Source organism: Bos indicus x Bos taurus, chromosome 26, assembly GCF_003369695.1.
Source record: "Bos indicus x Bos taurus breed Angus x Brahman F1 hybrid chromosome 26, Bos_hybrid_MaternalHap_v2.0, whole genome shotgun sequence".
Taxonomy (NCBI): domain Eukaryota; kingdom Metazoa; phylum Chordata; class Mammalia; order Artiodactyla; family Bovidae; genus Bos; species Bos indicus x Bos taurus.
The window spans coordinates 28,802,462-28,821,222 of NC_040101.1; the positions used below are offsets into that span (position 1 = coordinate 28,802,462).

Here is an 18,761-nt window from a genome sequence, read left to right on the forward strand (position 1 = left end):
CTACTGATAATACCCTTCTGAGTCTTCATAGTATGATGTCTATATATGGGCTTTTGCTTCTTTTTTAGATTGTGAACCTATTTAATATGTTTATCACATATGGAGATACATTCCTGCCCACCCCCAGCAGTTATGATGAACTCTACTATGAGATTATCCGCATGCACCAGAGCTTTGACAACCTCTACTCTATGGGTAAGCTGTCTTCTTTTTATTTTTTGTCTCCCGATCAGCTGTGATTTTTGGTCTATGAAAGGAAAAGACTCCAAAAGATTCTCCCCTAGTTGCTTGGTGCCCTTACTTGGCACAGAACTATAGTAGTCTCCTTTTCTCAGGCAATAAGAAAGTATATGTGGACTTCCTCGCCTTCAGGAACTCAAAATTCATCTCAGTAGAAGGCTGGTTAGCATCCCTGTAGCCCTTTCTTGATGTTTGTGAAAGAGAGAAAATAGGGAGGCTTGTAGATTTAGTGAATGCCAGTGAGATGGGTGTGAGAGTGGGTGGGAGTTGACAGCAGCAAATAGAAGAGCTTGGATCCCAAAGGAACATTGTGTGATTTGAAAAGGTACAAGGTTTTAAGGATTTTTAATGTACCTATGTATTTTTAGCATAACTTAGAAGAGGAAGTGGGCATTAGATAAAAATCTTTTTTGCAAAAACCTTTTGGTGATTGGCTTGCCTAAAATTTACTCTGCAGCCACATGAGTATTCCTTACTTCTATAAGAGGTCATGTATCCCTGTAAGTTTGAGTGAAGAGTCTAATCAAACCTACCTAAGTTTAAAGGTCAAGAAAGATTTCTTTAGATTTCCCAGAAATAGTAAGCCACTCAATAAAGTTGTCTATTAAAAAGCTCCAACTTATTAGGGATGTGATCAGTATATAATAAACTGCATTCTTTTTTTTTTTTGGCCATGCTGAGGCATATGGGATCTTAGTTCCCTGACCAGGGATGGAACCCACACCCCCTGCAGTGGAAGCATGGAGTCTTAACCACTGGACCCCCAGGGAAGTCCCAAACTGCACTTTTTTAAAGGATACAATTTTTGATAAGTTTTGGCATGTGTATATGTACATGAAGGTGTCATTAAATCAAGATAATGTACATATCCTCCCCCTCTCCCCAAATTTCCTTGTGTCCCTCTATGTCACTTTTACCACCTCTGTCCCTTATCCCTAGGCAACCCCTGATCTGCTTTCTGTCACTATTGATTAGTTTATTGATCCCTATTGTTGGGACTATTTATGAAAAGTTCATCTTCTGCTTGGGACTCCTGTATGTATCATGAGTAAAGTAGAGGGGATTTGGAATACATGGAGAAAGAGTAGAAGCAAACAGTGGAAAGGATTGCCTAGGAGGAATTTTTTTTTTTATTTCCCTGCTCTCTCATCGTCAGTGTAATAGCTTTAGCATCAGGTCAGCTCCCCTCAGAATAAGAGGTTCCCATTGTCATATCAAGTCACACGTCTTTTTTTTTTTTTTTTTGAGCTAGGAAGTCTTCCATGAGAACCCTCTAGCAAACTTCCCATTGGCAGAATGTTCTCAGTGTACCCTGGTGTGGTTTGCATCTACCCGGCTTTTACCAGTATCCTTGTTTTCAAGAATATAGAATTTTCCAAGGGTGAAGAGCTGCCCCAGAGGCTTTAACACCCATTAATGGATGAATAAAGAGGTCTTTCAGTGAGGAAAGGAAGGAGAGTTGGAGTGGGGGAGGTGTTTTATAGATGTCTGGCTTACCTGCACATTTGAGCCATGTACACAGTCAAATGAGATCAACGTTTACAGCTATAGCAACAAGAGAAGAAAGGATATCTGGGAATGCTCAGATGTACTAAGAAAGTACAAAGAGGAAAGTGAATTTTACTAAATGAAACACAACAAATAGCAGGAGGTGGCATGTTTCAGTACTCTCCATTTTGTGTAAAGTATAATGAAACTTCAGGTGGAAAAAAATGTATTTTTTAGTCAGGTTTTTTGAAGTATAATTTACATATATGATATAATGCACCATTTTTAATGTACTGTTCTCAATTTCAGCAAATGCATATAGAAGTATAATTATCACAGAAAATCAAGATTTAGAAGAGTTTTACCATCTCAAAAACTTCCCTCTTCTCTGTACTCCTGTAAGATCAACTCCTCCACCTATTGCTTTGAGATCAGCTCCTAGTCACTTTCTAGCAACCACTGATCTATTCCTTGTCCCCATGATTTTGCCTTTTCTAAAAAAGTATATAGATGACATCATACCGTTTTTTGAGTCTGGCTTCTTTTTTTTTTTTATTTTATTTATTTATTTATTTTTTTTTTTAAATTTTATTGTATTTTTAAACTTTACATAATTGTATTAGTTTTGCCAAATATCAAAATGAATCCGCCACAGGTATACATGTGTTCCCCATCCTGAACCCTCCTCCCTCCTCCCTCCCCATACCATCCCATACTGGATGCTTGGGGCTAGTGCACTGGGAGTCTGGCTTCTTATACATAGTAATTTGTTTGAAGTTATCCATGTTGATGCAGGTATCAGTAGTTTGTTCCTTTTTATTATGGGGTAATATTCCATTGTGGGAATATGCTAGTTTAACTTATCCATTTATCAGTGGAAGGACATTTAGAAAGTTTCCAGTTTTTAGGGATTGTAAATAAAACCTCTGTAAACATTTTTGTACACAGATTTATGTGAACACAAGTTTTGTTTTCACTTGCTACCTTCCCGAGCATATGGAGCATTATTACAATAGCTGTTTTAATGTCCTTTCCCACTAACTGCATCATCTCTCTTCATGTCTAGGTCTGTTTTATTGACTGATTTTTCTCCTGCTTTTGGGTTATGTTTTTCTGGCTTCTTTGGGTTTTTAAAATTAATTAATTAGGCTGCATTGGGTCTTAGTTGTGGCATACAGGATCTTCGTTGCATCATGTGGGGTCTTTGGTTGCAGCACATGGGCTCTCTAGTGGGATCTGAGTTCTCTGACCTGGGATTGAACCTGTGTCCCCTGCACTGCAAGGTGGATTCTTTTTGAAAAATTTTTATTGAAACAGTTGATTTACAATGTTGTATCAGTTTCAGATATAGAGCAAAGTGATTTGTGTGTGTGTGTGTGTGTGTGTGTGTGTGTGTATACATATGTGTATTCTTTTTTAGATTCTTTTCCACTATAGGTTATTACAAAATATTGAGTATAGTTCTGCAAGGTGTTTTCTTAACCACTGGACCACCAGGGAAGTCCCTTTCCTACTTCTTGAATGCTGGTAATTTTTAAATTGGATTTTGAACATTGTGATGTTAATGTTGTAAGGTTTGATTTTATTATGTTCCTTTATATAATGTTAGACTTTATTCTGGAATGCAGTTATGTTGTGTGGAATCTGTTTCATCCTTTTAGGATTTGCTTTTAAGGGTTATTAAATTGGGTTAAGAGCAACTTTTATTATAGGCTAATTTGGCCAGATTACTAATGCAGTACCCATCTGAAGATTCTTCCTGATAATTCATATATCGATAGGTTTTTCTACTCTTACTGGTGGAAATTCAAATTATTTTGCTTGTAGAGCCTTCCATGAGCTCCACAATTTCTTCTCTTTTCCAGTGGTTCTTTACCCCCAGGCTTGAGTAGTTTTCTCTTTTTTATGTGTAGATCAGTGCTCAGCAAAAGATGTAAGAGGACCCCTCTACAAACTTATAGAATACCCTGTTAAACTCCCTCCTCTACAGTGCTCTATGCCACAAATTCTAGGTGCCTTGTCTTGTCCAGTTGCTAATCTCTGTGTCTTTGATTTAGCAAGCTTCTGGATTCTGTTTAAGTTCCTCCTGTCTGCCCTGTAGGTTGGAAACTTTTTCACACAGTAAGCTGGGATAATTCTAGGGCTCACCTTGTTTGTTTTCCATCTTAAAGGATCACAGTTCTGTATACCCATTGTCCAATGTCTGAAAGCTATTGTTTCTTATATTTTGTTCAGTTTTTTATTGCTTAAGGTAGAAGGGTTAATTATGTCTTGTTACTTCATCATGGCTAGAAGAAGGAGACTCTTGATAAAGACACATTTAATATTCCTACAGCAGTGATATCCACTGATGAGGAAGGACCTTGACATAAGCTACCCTGAACCGTAAATGATACCATATTTTGAACTGTTTTTTTCCTTTTAGAAAAAGATAATTACCAGTACTAAAGAAAAAACAAGGTACAAATTTTTTTATTTAATACAATCTCTCCTTTCTAGTATGAGCACTATTTTCATATGGGCGTCCCAGGTGGCGCTAGTGGTAAAGAACCCACCTGTTAATGCAGGAGATGTAAGGGATGTGGGTTCGATCCCTGGGTTGAAAAAATCCTCTGAAAAAGGGCACGGCAACCTATTCAAGTATTCTTGCCTGGAGAATCCCATGGACAGAGGAGCTTGGTGGGCTACTGTCCATAGGGGTCGCAAAGAGTCAGACACCACTGAAGCGACTTAGCATGCATGCACATATTAGTCTACTTTATGCATAGTTTTACATAATTGTGATCATGTTATCCTATTTTTTTTTTAAGCTATTATAGAACATTTTTTTTTTTTTTTTGGTAGTTTTCTTAAGTTTCTCTCTCCACCCTCTCTTTTTTTGCATAGTATGGATACTGTTTATTTAACCATTCTTTCCTTTCATGAAAATTATGGTTGTTTCCAGTTTTTGCTATTACTTAAGTCTCTTTTTTAAATGGCTGCATGGTATGCTGTTTTGGTGTATCATACTTTGTACTACCTAAATGATAAACTTAGCTTGAGGCGTTTGGGTGTTTTGAGATAATTTTGTGTTTAAATTTGGGAACTTAGAAAAGAATGTAAAAGCCAATGGCTTGGAAAGCTTGTTTCCCTTGGAAATGTAGTGATGAGGTCATCTGGGTGCCTGTTCACTAAGGAACAGATGTGACAGGATGTTAACAGAGAAATAATCCGTGAACAGAGTTGAATACCTCTCTGAGGAAAGGGGAGTAAAATTCAGCTCAATTCCACAAATACTAGATCTTCACCATCAGAGAATTTATGATTTAGTGGAGGGTCTAGTGGAAAACGGATATATCTAAACAGTTTCTGCAACTGAGTTGAAAAAAATATGTCTGACCTGCTTGAAACAGTTTTGTTCATTCATGAATAAATTTGTGCATACACTTAATGAATCCCTGAGTTGAGACTGAAAAGCTCTAACTTGAAACTGAGTTCCCCTGCACTTAATCTTGTAAATTAGGAAAGCAGCACTCTGATAATGTTTTATTAAGGCTTCCATCTTCTCTTTTGTAAAATTGCATGAATTTATAAAAATGAAATATTGCTGAAATAGATGCAGAGTAGCCAGATGAGTTTTCTTTCCCTATTACAGTTATATGCCCTCCCTCTAGTACAGCTGCTGCTGCTACTACTCTTGCTAGAGGAATACTGGTCAGGAGTTGGTAGTGATGGTACCTATGCAGATTGGTTATACGTTTTTTAATGTTAGGCTCTGATTAACTAACTGACTTTCTCCTCCGAGAAGGTCTTAAGTATATTCTTGCATTTGTTTGGAAGACAGTCTATTTAATGAATAATAGCTAATATTAATACTTATGTAACAATTACTATGTGCCAGGTACTGATCTAAGGCTTTATATATATAACTTACTTGATTTTCATAATAATCCTTTCATGTAAGTATTGCTGTTTTTCTCTAGTAAGTGGCAAAGGCTAGACTTGGACACCAACAGTTGGTTTCAGAGTTCACACTCTTAACCACTCAGTGTATCAAGTACAGGCTGTAGGACCATTCCCTCCAGGTTTAAATTCTAGCCCCCTTACTTACAGTTCTGTGAATAAACTTGATTGATTAATTGTTTGTCTCCTCTGAGTCTTATATGTATGCTGTATTGTATATATTCTTTGTCCAGTTTCTGGCACATAGTAGACTCTCTACATGTTTAGTTCATATTCGTTATTCACTCATTAAAAACATATGCTTTGAGCGCCCACTGTATCCTTGTTCTTTCCAGAAACACTTGTGCTGGTTTGTCTCTTTTCTGAAAGAGTATAGGTACTATAATGTGTGGCCCTGAAGCTCATAGCTGACAGAGAATATGCATGTGTGTGTGCTAAATTGCTTCAGTTGTGTCTGACTCTGTGACCCTGTGGGCCATAGCTCGCCTGGCTCCTCTGTTCATGGGATTCTCCAGGCAAGAATATTGTAGTGGGTTCTAGAGTATCTTCCTGACCCAGGGATCAAACCCAAGTCTCCTGCATTGGCAGGCGGGTTCTATACAACTAGCACCACCTGGGAACTATATTTCCATCATCCCTTCTGTGAGTAAGGGTGTGAGAGACTTTGGTCAGAGAAGGGAAGACTATTCCAGTTGATTCATGTTGCAGGTTACACAGTTAAGGCAAGGGAGCTAAAGCAGGTTACTCTTTGATTGAAACATGACCATCCTCTGTCTGACAAGATTATTTATCCTATTTGACCCAGTTCAGACCTTTAGGAGAAAGATATACTGTATGTGGAACAGGAAGGGACACTTACTCAGCTGGCCAATTCCACTAAATCGGCCCCAGCTATTAGGGAAATGATTAATGTGGCAATCAGGTTACCCTCACATCAGCACCCCAGTGTAGATTTTAACTGAATGCAAAAACTAAGTATGGAAACATTTTAGCGGAGAGTGGAGAGAGGGAAACCCAAGGCAGAGGAGTAGAATATTTTGATAGAAAGTGAAAGAAAGAGGAAAAAAATTGCGGGAAAGATAGTTGAGAATAAGCCCTAATTTTTTTCCTCTAGATTAGGATGTCTTAAATAGAAGATTGGCACAGACTGCGTTTGGTTTTTCCAATAGTGATATTCTTCATTGTGTCTTCGCTCATATTTCTTTAATACCAGTGGTCTGACACATCTTTGTTCTTTCCTTTTTTACAGTCCTGAGGCTTTCTACCAATGCAGGCCAGTGGAAAGAAGCAGCTAGCAAGGTGACTCACGCGTTGGTTAATATCAGGTAAGAAGTGAGGATTTATCTCTTTCAGAGTTCTGTGGTTAATCCTGAGGTTTATTGTACCTTTCTAAGTGAAATATGTTGAACATCAGTACTATTTTAAGCCCCGATGTCTGTAGGAGTGGAAGAAGTTTTCATATTTGATCAAGAAAAGCAGGAATGCATGTGACTTTCATTTTGTCGTATTGAAATAGCTCACAGAATTTGCTCGTTTATGAATTTTCTTACCAGGAGATAGTTGCAAACCCTTTTCAGGCCTCTTTGTTGCCAAAGTGGTTTCTGTGTATAAGCCATCTGAAAGCTTTTCTCTGGAAATTTTTTTCTGCCTTTCTCCATGAGTTGAATGAATGACTCATGGGATCTGGAACTTTTGACGTTTTGCTTTACATGGCTATTTCTATTTGTGGTAAACAGAGCCAAATGGAGCTCATGGGGCTAAGTCATTTTAGGTTCCTTATGAAACAGCATGGCAATTACAGAGTGCTGTATGTATTGGATAAAATTGAGTCAGACATGGAGTTGGTTTAGGGTCTTGAGAAAATAGCACACACTCACAGGAGAGAGCTGTTTGTAAATGGAGAGAATGTGCTTTCAGTGTCATGAAACCTAAAGCTGACTTGTGTTATTCTGGCTCCCTTTGTGCCTATCATTTTTTATTTTCTCAGCAGTTATTATATTGCTCTTGCAAACAATTAAAAAATTAACATTGAGTAGAAGAGGCAAACCCAACAGATGGGGAAACTTGATTTAGTTCCAGATATAAGTTTTGCCAGATATTCCCAGTAATAGTAATGCACATTTACAACTTGGTATAGATTCTGATTTGTGACAGAGCTGAGATTCAATATTTATTTCTATATCTTTCTTTTCTTGCCACCCCTTTCTTTTAAGGTAAAATGTCCTGTCCCTGCAGTGACTTACTAGTATTTGACAAGTCTGGGAACAAAAGAAAAAGTGTGAAATGTGTGTTTTGGGAGGGCAGGGGTGAGGGAGCAGGCGGGTGAGATGTGCTAACAAGATTGCATTGAGGGTATTGAAGGTTGATCTGCCTTACCTAACCCCCAGAGACATTTTGCAGCAAACATAGTTTTATAAATCTCACAACTTCATGTATATTTGCATCTAGCAAATAAGCCAGATACTGTAGTAAATCCTTATGATAAATGTGACTTTCTATAGGAATCAGGAATTACAAACTGCCTTCTCCTAAAGAGCCCTTTGTGACCGAAGGACAGTATGACAAATGTGGGTGTTTGAAAGAAACACCAGATTCTGGACTATAGAATGAAGTGCATATGGGTATAATTTATGTTGTGTTTATTTATTCATGTATTTACTTAGGGTTTTCAGGCAGTGTCTTTTCATCTGGGGCTTGTTTCCTTGATCACAGTCTTTTATGCTTGCTTTAATCTCCTGCATTGTTGCTTTTTCTTTCGGTGGCTTTTGGTTTGGCTGCTGTCCTTATTCTTCCTAGGGGCCATCAAACAGCTGATTTAAACTACTGACCTGTCCTTTTTCTGAATACCCCAGAAAGGACTGGCTTGGGCTTAGAGCAGATGCCTATAACCATGACACGGTTCTCTTTGTAAGTTAGGCCTATACCTTCATTTTCATTCCTCAAACTTCTTGATGAACTTGCTGCAGACAGTAATTATATCATCTTCACTGTTGCTAATGAATTAGACTTGGAATATATGTAGAAAACATCAAAAGATCCAGTCAGTTTTTTCAAGAGATTACTGGAAGGATGTTTTAGAATATCACTTACCACACTACCACCAGATCAGGGGAATATATTGGTGATGCTAAGCCTGCAGAAGTTTACTTTTTTATTTTTTAAAATTTATTTTCATTTAGTAAGGGCTAAACTAGGTACTGCTCTTTCAAAAATTGCTGTCTTTTTCAGTCGTCAAACCCTATAGAGTATACTTTTTAACTAGTGAGGAAACTAAATCTTGAAGATATTTGAATTGCAAAATGTCCCACAATTCTTGTGTGTCAAATCCGAGAATTAATCATAGTTTTCTAATTCCAAATCCAGGGCTCTTTCTTTTATATTGTAATGCCTCCTTTTTTAGTGTTACTATGGAGGTAAACAGAAAATTCGGTATGATGTATTGAAAGGAGCTTGAGCATGGAAATTTGAGTTAGAGAAACCAGGTTTTTAATTTTTGTCTCTACCACTTAATGTGTGACCTTGAGCAACTTACTTAGCTTCTCTGGACCTCTTTCTACTAGCTATAAAATGGAGGTCATGAGGATATCAGTTGTTTTATAGAGAAGCGGTTGTGAGAATTATGTATGTTATAGTACTTAGAAAACTATAAAATACTGGTTATTTCATTTAGCATAATATCTTTACAGTTCATCGCCGATGTAGCACTTGTCAGAATTTCCTTCCTTTTTAGACTGAGTAATATTCCAAGTATATAGGTGCCACATTTTGTTTATCCATCATCCACTGATGAGATCCCAAGTGAATTGCTTCCACCTTTTGGTTGTTGTGTTTTTGGCTATCTGTACATGGGTGTACAAATATCTCTTCAGTTCCTGCTTTTGCTTCTTTTGCAAATATACTCAGAAGTAGAATTGGTGGGTTGCGTGGTAAGCCTATGTTTAATGGATAGATGCAAAGAGTTGACTCCCTGGAAAAGACCCTGATGCTGGGAAAGATTGAGGGCAGGAGGAGAAGGGGGCAACAGAGGATGAGATGGTTGAATGGCATCATCAACTCAATGGACATGAGTTTGAGCAAACTCTGGGAGTTGATGATAGACAAAGAGGGCTGGCATGCTGCAGTCCACGGGGGTCGCAAAGAGTTGGAAACGACTGAGCATCTATCTGAACAATAACCATATTTAATGGGGCTTCCCAGGTGGTGCTAGTGGTAAAGAATCCAAATGCCAATGCAGGAGACACAAGAAATGCTGGTTGAATCCTTGGGTCTGGAAGATCCTCTAGGGTAGGAAGTGGCAAGCACTACAGTATTCTTGCCTGGAAAATTCCATGGACAGAACAGTCTGGTGGGCTAGAGTCCATGTGGCACCCAGAATCAGATATGATTGAGCAACTGAACACACCTCAGTTCAGTCGCTCAGTCATGTCTGACTCTTTGTGACCCCATGGACTGCAGCATGCCAGGGTTTCCTGTCCATCACCAACTCCTGGAGCTTATTCAAACTCATGTCCATCGAGTCAGTGATGGCATCCAACCATCTCATCCTCTGTTGTCCCCTTCTCCTGCCTTCAGTCTTTCTCAGAATCAGGGTCTTTTCCAATCAGTCAGTTCTTTGCATCAGGTGGACAAAGTATTGGAGCTTCAGCTTCAGCATCAGTCTTTCCAGTGAATATTGAGGACTGATTTCCTTTAGGATTGACTGGTTTGATCTCATTGCAGTCCAAGGGACTCTGAGGAGTCTTCTCCAACACCACAGTGCAAAAGCATTAATTCTTCAGCACTCAGCTTTCTTTATGGTCCAACTTTCACATCCATACGTGACTGCTGGAGAAACCATAGCTTTGACTCAGCGGACTTATGTTGGCAAAGTAATGTCTCTGCTTTTTAATATGCTGTCTAGGTTGGTCATAGCTTTTTTTCCAAGGAGCAAGCATCTTTTAATTTCATGGCTGCAATCACCATCTGGAGTGATTTTAGAGCCCCAGAAAATAAAGTCTGTCACTGTTTCCATTGTTTCCCCATCTATTTGCTATGAAATGATGGGACTGGATGCCATGATCTCAGTTTTTTGAAAATTGAGTTTTAAGCCAGCTCCTTCTCTCTCCTCTTTCACTTTCATGAAGAGGCTCTTCAGTTACTCTTCGCTTTCTGCCATGAGGGTGGTGTTATCTGTGTATCTGAGGTTATTGGTATTGCTCCCGACAATCTTGATTCCAGCTTGTGCTTCATCCAGCCCAGCATTTTGCTTGATATACTCTGCATATAAGTTTAATAAGCAGGGGGACAATATACATCCTGTCATACTCCTTTCCCAGTTTGGAACCAGTCCATTGTTCCATGTGCAGTTCTGACTGTTTCTTCATGACATGCATACAGATTTCTCAGGAGGCAGGTAAAGTGAAAGTGAAAGTCATAGCCGACTCTTTGCCACCCCATGAACTATACAGTCCAGGATTCAAATTCTCCAGGCCATATACTGGAGTGGGTAGCCTTTCCCTTCTCCAGGGGATCTTCCCAACCCAGGGATCAAATCCAGGTCTCCCACATTGCAGGCGGATTCTTTACCAGCTGAGCCACAAGGGAAGCCCAAGAACACTGGAGTGGGTAGCGTGTCCCTTCTCCAGTGGATCTTCCCAACCCAGGAATCGAACCAGGGTCACTTGCATTGTGGGCAGATTCTTTACCAACTGAGCTATCAGGGAAGTCCTAGGTAAAGTGGACTGATATTCCCATCTCTTTAAGAATTTTTCACAGTTTGTTGTGATCCATGTAGTCCAAGGCTTTGGCATAGTCAATAAAGCAGAAATAGATGTTTATCTGGAACTCTGTTGCTTTTCTTATGATCCGACGGATGTTGGCAGTTTGATCTCTGGTTCCTCTGCCTTTTCTAAATCCAGCTTGAACATCTCAAAGTTCTCAGTTCACGTACTGTTGAAGCCTCGCTTGGAAACTTTTCAACACTACTTTGCTAGCATGTGAGATGAGTGCCATTGTGCAGTAGTTTGAACATTATTTGGCATTGCCTTTCTTTGGGATTGGAATGAAAAGTGACCTTTTCCAGTCCTGTGGCCACTGCTGAGTTTTCCAAATTTGCTAGCATATTGAATGTAGTACTTTCACAGCATCATCTTTTAGGATTTGAAATAGCTCAACTGGAATTCCATCACCTCCATTAGCCTTATTTGTAGTGATGCTCCTTAAAGCTCATTTGACTTCACACTCCAGGATGTCTGGTTCTAGGTGAGTGATCACACCATGGTGGTTATCTGAGTCATGAAGATCTTTTTTGTATAATTCTTCTGTGTTTTCTTGCCACGTCTTCATAATATCTTTTGCTTCTGTTATGTCCATACGCCCCATGTTGTTCTTTCACTCACCTTCTGGCTGAATCCCCATCTGGAACGCGGAGGCTCGTCAAGCCTACTAATTATGCCTGGGCTTCTAAGATCTAACCAGGAGGCCTTAGTGTCTCCTCTCCTTCGGGAGAATAGGAGGACACCTGCGGCCTACATAGGTGACGTAAATTCCTTATTTTGGAATTGTATTAGCTTTCCACATAAACCAAGTTATTCAGCCTCTTTTCTCCACTGAATTTCCTACTGAGCTATCCTTATTCTATTACTCTTTATATCTCTAATTAATATTTAATTGAAGCTATTGTATCCAGTTCGCCGAAGCCGTCTCTCCTTCGAATTTCCCTGGATCCACTGGGGCTGGACCCCGGCATCCATACCATTTCTGTCCTTTATTGTGCCCATCTTTGCATGAAATTTTCCCTTGGTATCTCTAATTTTCTTGAAGAGATCTCTAGTCTTTCCCATTCTGTTGTTTTCCTGTATTTCTTTGCATTGATCGCTGAGGAAGGCTTTCTTATCTCTCCTTGCTATTCTTTGGAACTCTGCATTCAAATGGGTATATCTTTCCTTTTCTCCTTTGCCTTTAGCTTCTCTTCTTTTCTCAGCTATTTGTAAGGCCTCATCAGAAAACCATTTTGCCTTTTTGCATTTCTTTTTTTTGAGGATGTTCTTTATCTTCAGGATGGTCTTGCAGGTCATCATATAACCGTTCAACTTCTTCAGCGCTACTGGTTGGGGCATAAACTTAGATTACTGTGATACTGAATGAAAACAAACAGAGATCATTCTGTCATTTTTGAGAGTGCGCCCAAGTATTGCATTTCAGACTCTTTTGTTGACTATGATGGCTACTCCATTTCTTCTAAGAGATTCTTGCCCACAGTAGTAGGTATAATGGTCATCTGAATTTAATTTGCCCATTCCAGTCCATTTTAGTTCACTGATGCCTAAAATGTCGGTGTTCACTCTTGCCGTCTCCTGTTTGACCACTTCCAATGTACCTTGATTCATGGACCTAACATTCCAGGTTCCTATGCAATATTGTTTTTTACAGCATCGGACTTTACTTCCATCATCAGTCACATTCACAACCGGGGACTGTTTTGCTTTGGCCCAGCCTCTTCATTCTTTCTGGAGTTATTTCTCCACTCTTCTTCAGTAGCATATTGGACACCTACCGACCTGGGAAGTTCATCTTTCAGTATCATACCTTTTTGCCTTTTCATACTGTTCATGGGGTTCTCAAGGCAAGAATATTGAAGTGGTTTGCCATTCCCTTCTCTAGTAAACCATGTTTTGTCAGAACTCTCCACTATGACCTGTCCTTGGGTGGCCTTACCCAGCATGGTTCATAGTTTCATTGAGTTAGACAAGGCTGTGGTCCATGTGGTCGGTTTGGTTAGTTTTCTGTGATTGTGGTTTTCATTTTGTCGGCCTTCTGATGGATAAGGATAAGAGGATTATGGAAGCTTCCAGATGAGAACAACTGACTGTTGGGGAAACTGGGTCTTGTTCTGATGGGCAGGACCATGCTCTGAAAATCTTTCATCCAATTTTCTGTTGATTGGTGGGGCTGTGTTCCCTTTCAGTTGTTTGGCCTGAGGCCAAACTATGGTAGGGGTAATGAAGGTAATGGCCCCTCCTTCAGAAGAACTTGTGCACACACTGTTGTATTCAGTGCCCCTGACTCTGCAGCAGGCCACTGTCGACCCATGCCTCTGCCAGAGACTCTTGGACACTGACAGTCACCTATGGCTCAGTCTCTTGTGAGGACACTGTTCCTTTCTCCTGGCTCCTTGTATGCACAGGTTTTGTGTGTACCCTCCAAGAGTCTGTTTACCCAGTCCTGTGAAAGTTTTGTAATCAAATCCCACTGACCTCCAAAGTCAAATTCCCTGGGGGTTCTCAATCTCTTTGCTAGATCCCCAGGTTGGGAAATCTGTTGGAAATCTGTTCTTAACAGTGCGAGAATTTCTTTGGTGTAATTGTTCTGCAGTCTGCTTGGCAGGTCTTTGGTGGAACTAATGGCAACCTCCTCCAAGAGGGTTTATGCCGCACTCTGCGTGACGCAGGTCTGCTGCAGCCAGAGCCCCTGTCCCCGAGGCAGGCCACTACTGACCCATGCCTTTGCAGGAGACACTCAAACACTCAAAGGCAGGTCTGGCTCAGTCTCTGTGGGGCCTCTGGGTCCTGGCGCGCAGAAGGTTTTGTTTGAGCCCTCTGAGCGTCTCTGGTGGGCGTGGAGCACACCTATGTTTAGTGTTTTGTGGAATTGCCATGCTGTTTTTCAGGGTTAGTATTTTGAGCATTGAGAATGTTTCCTATATGTGTCTTCATTTATCTCTTTTCTATATGTTAATATGTTACCCTTAAAAGATGTTTTGCTTCTCTTTGTGGGTAGGCTTTGATGCTTTGAATAACAGTGGTCCAAGGAAGTATTCTTTTCTCTGAGGGCAAAAATGTGGTATGCCTAAGAAGTCTGCATTCCCACTGTTGTCGTGTTCAGTCGCTCAGTCCTGTCTGGCTCTTTGTGATCCCATGGGCTGCAGCATGCTAGGTTTCCCTGTCCTTCACTGTCTCCCAGAATTTGTTCAGATTTATGTCCATTGAGTCAGTGATGCTATCCAACCATTTCATCCTCTGTCGTCCCCTTCTCCTCCTGCCCTCAATCTTTTCCAGTATCAGGGTCTTTTATACTGAGTCAGCTTTTCACATCAGGTGCCCAAAGTATTGGAATTTCAGTTTTAGCATCAGTCCTTTCCTGTACAATATTGTTCTTTACAGCATCAGACTTTACTTTCATCACCAGACACAGTCACATCTGTGCATCGTTTTTGCTTTGGGTCAGCCTCTTAATTATTTATGGAGCTATTTCTCCACTCTTCCCCAGTAGCATACTGGACATCTGACCTGGGGAGCTCCTCTTCCGGTGTATCTTTTGCCTTTTTATACTGTTCATGGGGTTCTTGAGGCAGGAATACTGGAGTGGTTCGTCATTCCCTCCTCCAGTAGACATTTTGTTAGAACTCTCTGTTATGACCTGTCCATCTTGGGATGCCCTGCACAGCATGGCTCACAGCTTCATTGAAGAAGGGGGAGATTATACAGCACAGAGAGGCCAGAAACACAGGATATATGACACTATTAGGCAATGGCACCCCACTCCAGTACTCTTGCCTGAAAAATCCCATGGACGGAGGAGCCTCGTGGGCTGCAGTCCATGGGGTCGCTAAGAGTCGGACACGACTGAGCTACTTCACTTTCACTTTTCACTTTCATGCATTGGAGAAGGAAATGGCAACCCACTCCAGTGTTCTTGCCTGGAGAATCCCAGGGACGGGAGAGCCTGGTGGGCTGCCGTCTGTGGGGTCACACAGAGTCGGACATGACTGAAGTGACTTAGCAGCAGCAGCAACACCTGGAAAGGATATTTTTTAAATCTGGCTGCACCTCAAGGCATACAGAACCTCCCCAACCAGTGATTGAAGCCACGGAGTCTTAACTACTAGACCACTGGGGAAGCCCCTGAAAAGAATTCTAAGACAGAGTGAACAAACTTAGCCACCTCTTCTCTAGTATGTTCTTTGATAATCATGGGAAGGGATTAGGTTGCATGTGAAATTTTCAGACACCTAACAGCTGGAAGAGCCTCTGAGACTGGTTTGCCAGTTGATGACAGATACAAGTTATGTCTTTGGGATCTTCTGGAATGTACTGCATATAATGGCAACCCTAACAGTATCTCACCAGCAAATGAGAAGCTGCAGGAAGACTGCAGACCTTTTTTTTTTTTGAGTTTAGATTGTGACTGAAAATTAAAAATCCTTCCACTTTCTTGGAGGCCTAAATTTGCTCAAGTGTCAGTCTGTTTGCTTTTCACTTGTCTTTCGTGGCTTAGTCATGCTAGTTCTTTAATTATCAAAGTTATTTGTGTTTAAACAATTTGTCTCTCTCTTCCTGTTTGATCCTTCAGAGATTCTTAAAATGCAGGTGCTTAGAAACTGCTATTTTTATTGAAACACCTGATGCATTAATATACAGGGCCTTATGTTTGTTCCTTCCCCTCTAGGGATGTTGCATTGCTTTGCCACAAGGAAAATAAAATAGTATGTCTCCACCTTTAAAATTCCATTTGGTATAATTGTTACTTTAAGCTGCCTTCACACATCTGCTGATCCACAAAGGAAAAATATGGGACTATGTGCAAGGCTAGAAGGAAAGCATTTGATACTTTTGCTTGGACACTTCTATGCTAAGTATTTCCTGCCACCACTGAGCAGGCTACCTCAGTGAGGCCTTGTACTTTAGGGAAGATGTCTGCTGACTTTCAACCTAATTAGTCAAAGGAGAAAAAGAAAAATGTTAGACTGAAATCTGACCTTCATCTAACCAAACAACTTTCAAGGTAAGTAATTTGAAGCCCTTAATGAATCTCTTCATGTTAACATCTTAATGTTTTTCACTTAATGAGCATTTTATTAGCACCAAGTTCACATCCTATTCTCTGGTTGCTCACAGAAATAGAGACTGAATCACTGCAGATGGGCTTTTCTCCTGATGTATGATTTTCTTAAGGTGATAAAGTTTGAACTCTGTGATTAATATATTAATTTTTCCCTTTATCTGAAATACATTAAGCCAAAGTTTAGTTGGTCTTTGAGAATGACTTTTTAGATATTGCTGGGGTTAGTGACAAGCTTGTGGTTTGGAATGAGAATTAAGTGCATTTCTTTGTAAGTCTCTTTTAACTGTTCTCCTGGTGAGTTTGCCTGCAGTCCTCTGTTTGCTCCAGTGGTCTTTTTGTTCCGATGCTGAGGTATACTCTCCCCTCCTGCTTAGTGCTTATGTAGCTGTATTCTTTCATCCTAAAAAATTCTCCCTCAAAAAAAAAAAAAAAATAGAATGCTTTAAATGTACACTCTGCTGGGGACTCTAAGGAAAAGAAATTCAGCAGCCTCTGTCTAAGGGGGTTCATTGAGAATAATACCCTTTGGAGTGGGCTATGTACAGAATTCTGAATGTCATAGAGAGGGAGGTGTGGAACACCCTCAGGCAGTAATCAGGGAGGGTACATTCACTATTGATGGCCACAGAGTTAGGATTGGAAAGGGAATGGAAGGTCTCAGCCAGGCAAAATTCCCCCGAATCCCTTTGCTCATGCACCTGTTTGGGCTGTAAAATTTGCCTCTTCGTCACAGCTCTCTTATCAGAATGGATACTGATGAGTTGAGAGGAAGAGCAGTTTGACACCAAGCACTTCAGCTGAAAGATGCAACCTAGTCTCAGTTCAGTTCAGTCGCTCAGTCCTGTCCGACTCTTTGCGACCCCATGAATTGCAGCATGCCAGGCCTCCCTGTCCATCACCAACTGCCGGAGTTCACTCAAACTCATGTCCATCTAGTTGGTGATGCCATCCAGCCATCTCATCCTCTGTCATCCCCTTTTCCTCCTGCCCCCAATCCCTCCCAGCATCATTCTAAAGGAGATCAGTCCTGGGTGTTCTCTGGAAGGAATGATGCTAAAGCAACCTAGTCTGCTGCTGCTAAGTCGCTTCAGTCGTGTCCAACTCTGTGCGACCCCATAGACGGCAGCCCACCAGGCTCCCCCGTCCCTGGGATTCTCCAGGCAAGAACCTTGGAGTGGGTTGCCATTTCCTTCTCCAGTGCATGAAAGTGAAAAGTGAAAGTGAAGTCGCTCAGTCACGTCCGACTTGTAGCAACCCCATGGACTGCAGCCTACCAGGCTCCTCCATCCATGGGATTTTCTAGGCAAGAGTACTGGAGTGGGTTGCCATTGCCTTCTCCGGCAACCAAGGAGCAGAAATATTGGGCAGATGACTCCTGAGTAGCAAGGAGTACATCCAGTTGTCTACTCCAAAGTGACAGGCAGGCTCAAATTATTCCTGGGATCAGAACTTAACAGTAATGACCTTTCTTCTGTTAATCAGACCCTGCAGGTCTCATATTACAGAGGATGAAAAGTATTATGCAGATTAAAACAAAGCACCATAATGAGGCTGCTGCAATACTGTTTCCCCAGTCGCTGGGAACATTACATATTATTCTAATAGTTGCTGTTCCCCAATCTCTTAAGACTGTAGCAGCTAGAAATGAAAAACCAAACACTGAATCCCATGTGGTTTATCGTCTCTTTTGCCCTAACTTGGTTTATGCCGCAGAGAGGTTTTTGCATTAGGTCATATCTGAGCTTGGTCAACTGCAGTGCAGTAAAGAAGTCTTGGTTTAGGAGATGCAGATATATATAATGAAATATTAAGATTTTTAAAAATTGGGGCTGCTGTGATTTTAAAGTGTTACTTTAGCATATAAAACCCTTCCTTACTGCAACCTGACTTCTACTTTGCCTTTTTAAAAAAAATTGTGAGCAAATATTTGTAACATAACATTTACCATTTTTAACCCTTAAGTCTGCAGTTCTGTGGCATTAAGTACATTCACTCTGTTGTGCAACCATCACCTCCACCAACCATCTCCAGAGCATTTTCATCTTCCCCTACTGAAACTGTACTCATTAAGCAATAATTTCTCATTCCCTCCTCTTCCCAAGTCCTGGCAATCACCATTCTACTTTCTGTCTACTCTAGAAACTTCATATAAGAGGAATTATACACTATTTGTTCTTTTGTGACTGGCTTTTTTACTTAGCATAATATCCAAAGGTTCTCCCATGTCATAGCATATATCAGAATGTCTTTCCTTGTTTTAAAGATAAAAT

General features: G+C 40.5%; 1 protein-coding gene across 5 annotated transcripts in view; it reads left to right on the forward strand.

The window, feature by feature from the left end:
• The window catches only part of ARMH3 (armadillo-like helical domain containing 3), a 178,830-nt gene that overhangs the window by 74,206 nt on the left and 85,863 nt on the right, over positions 1-18,761 (forward strand). For all 5 annotated transcript variants that reach the window (XM_027528511.1, XM_027528515.1, XM_027528512.1 and 2 more), the window contains 2 exons: positions 69-195; positions 6,920-6,995. In XM_027528511.1, coding sequence (XP_027384312.1) covers positions 69-195; positions 6,920-6,995 — 203 coding nt within the window. The remainder of the gene's footprint in view (positions 1-68; positions 196-6,919; positions 6,996-18,761) is intronic.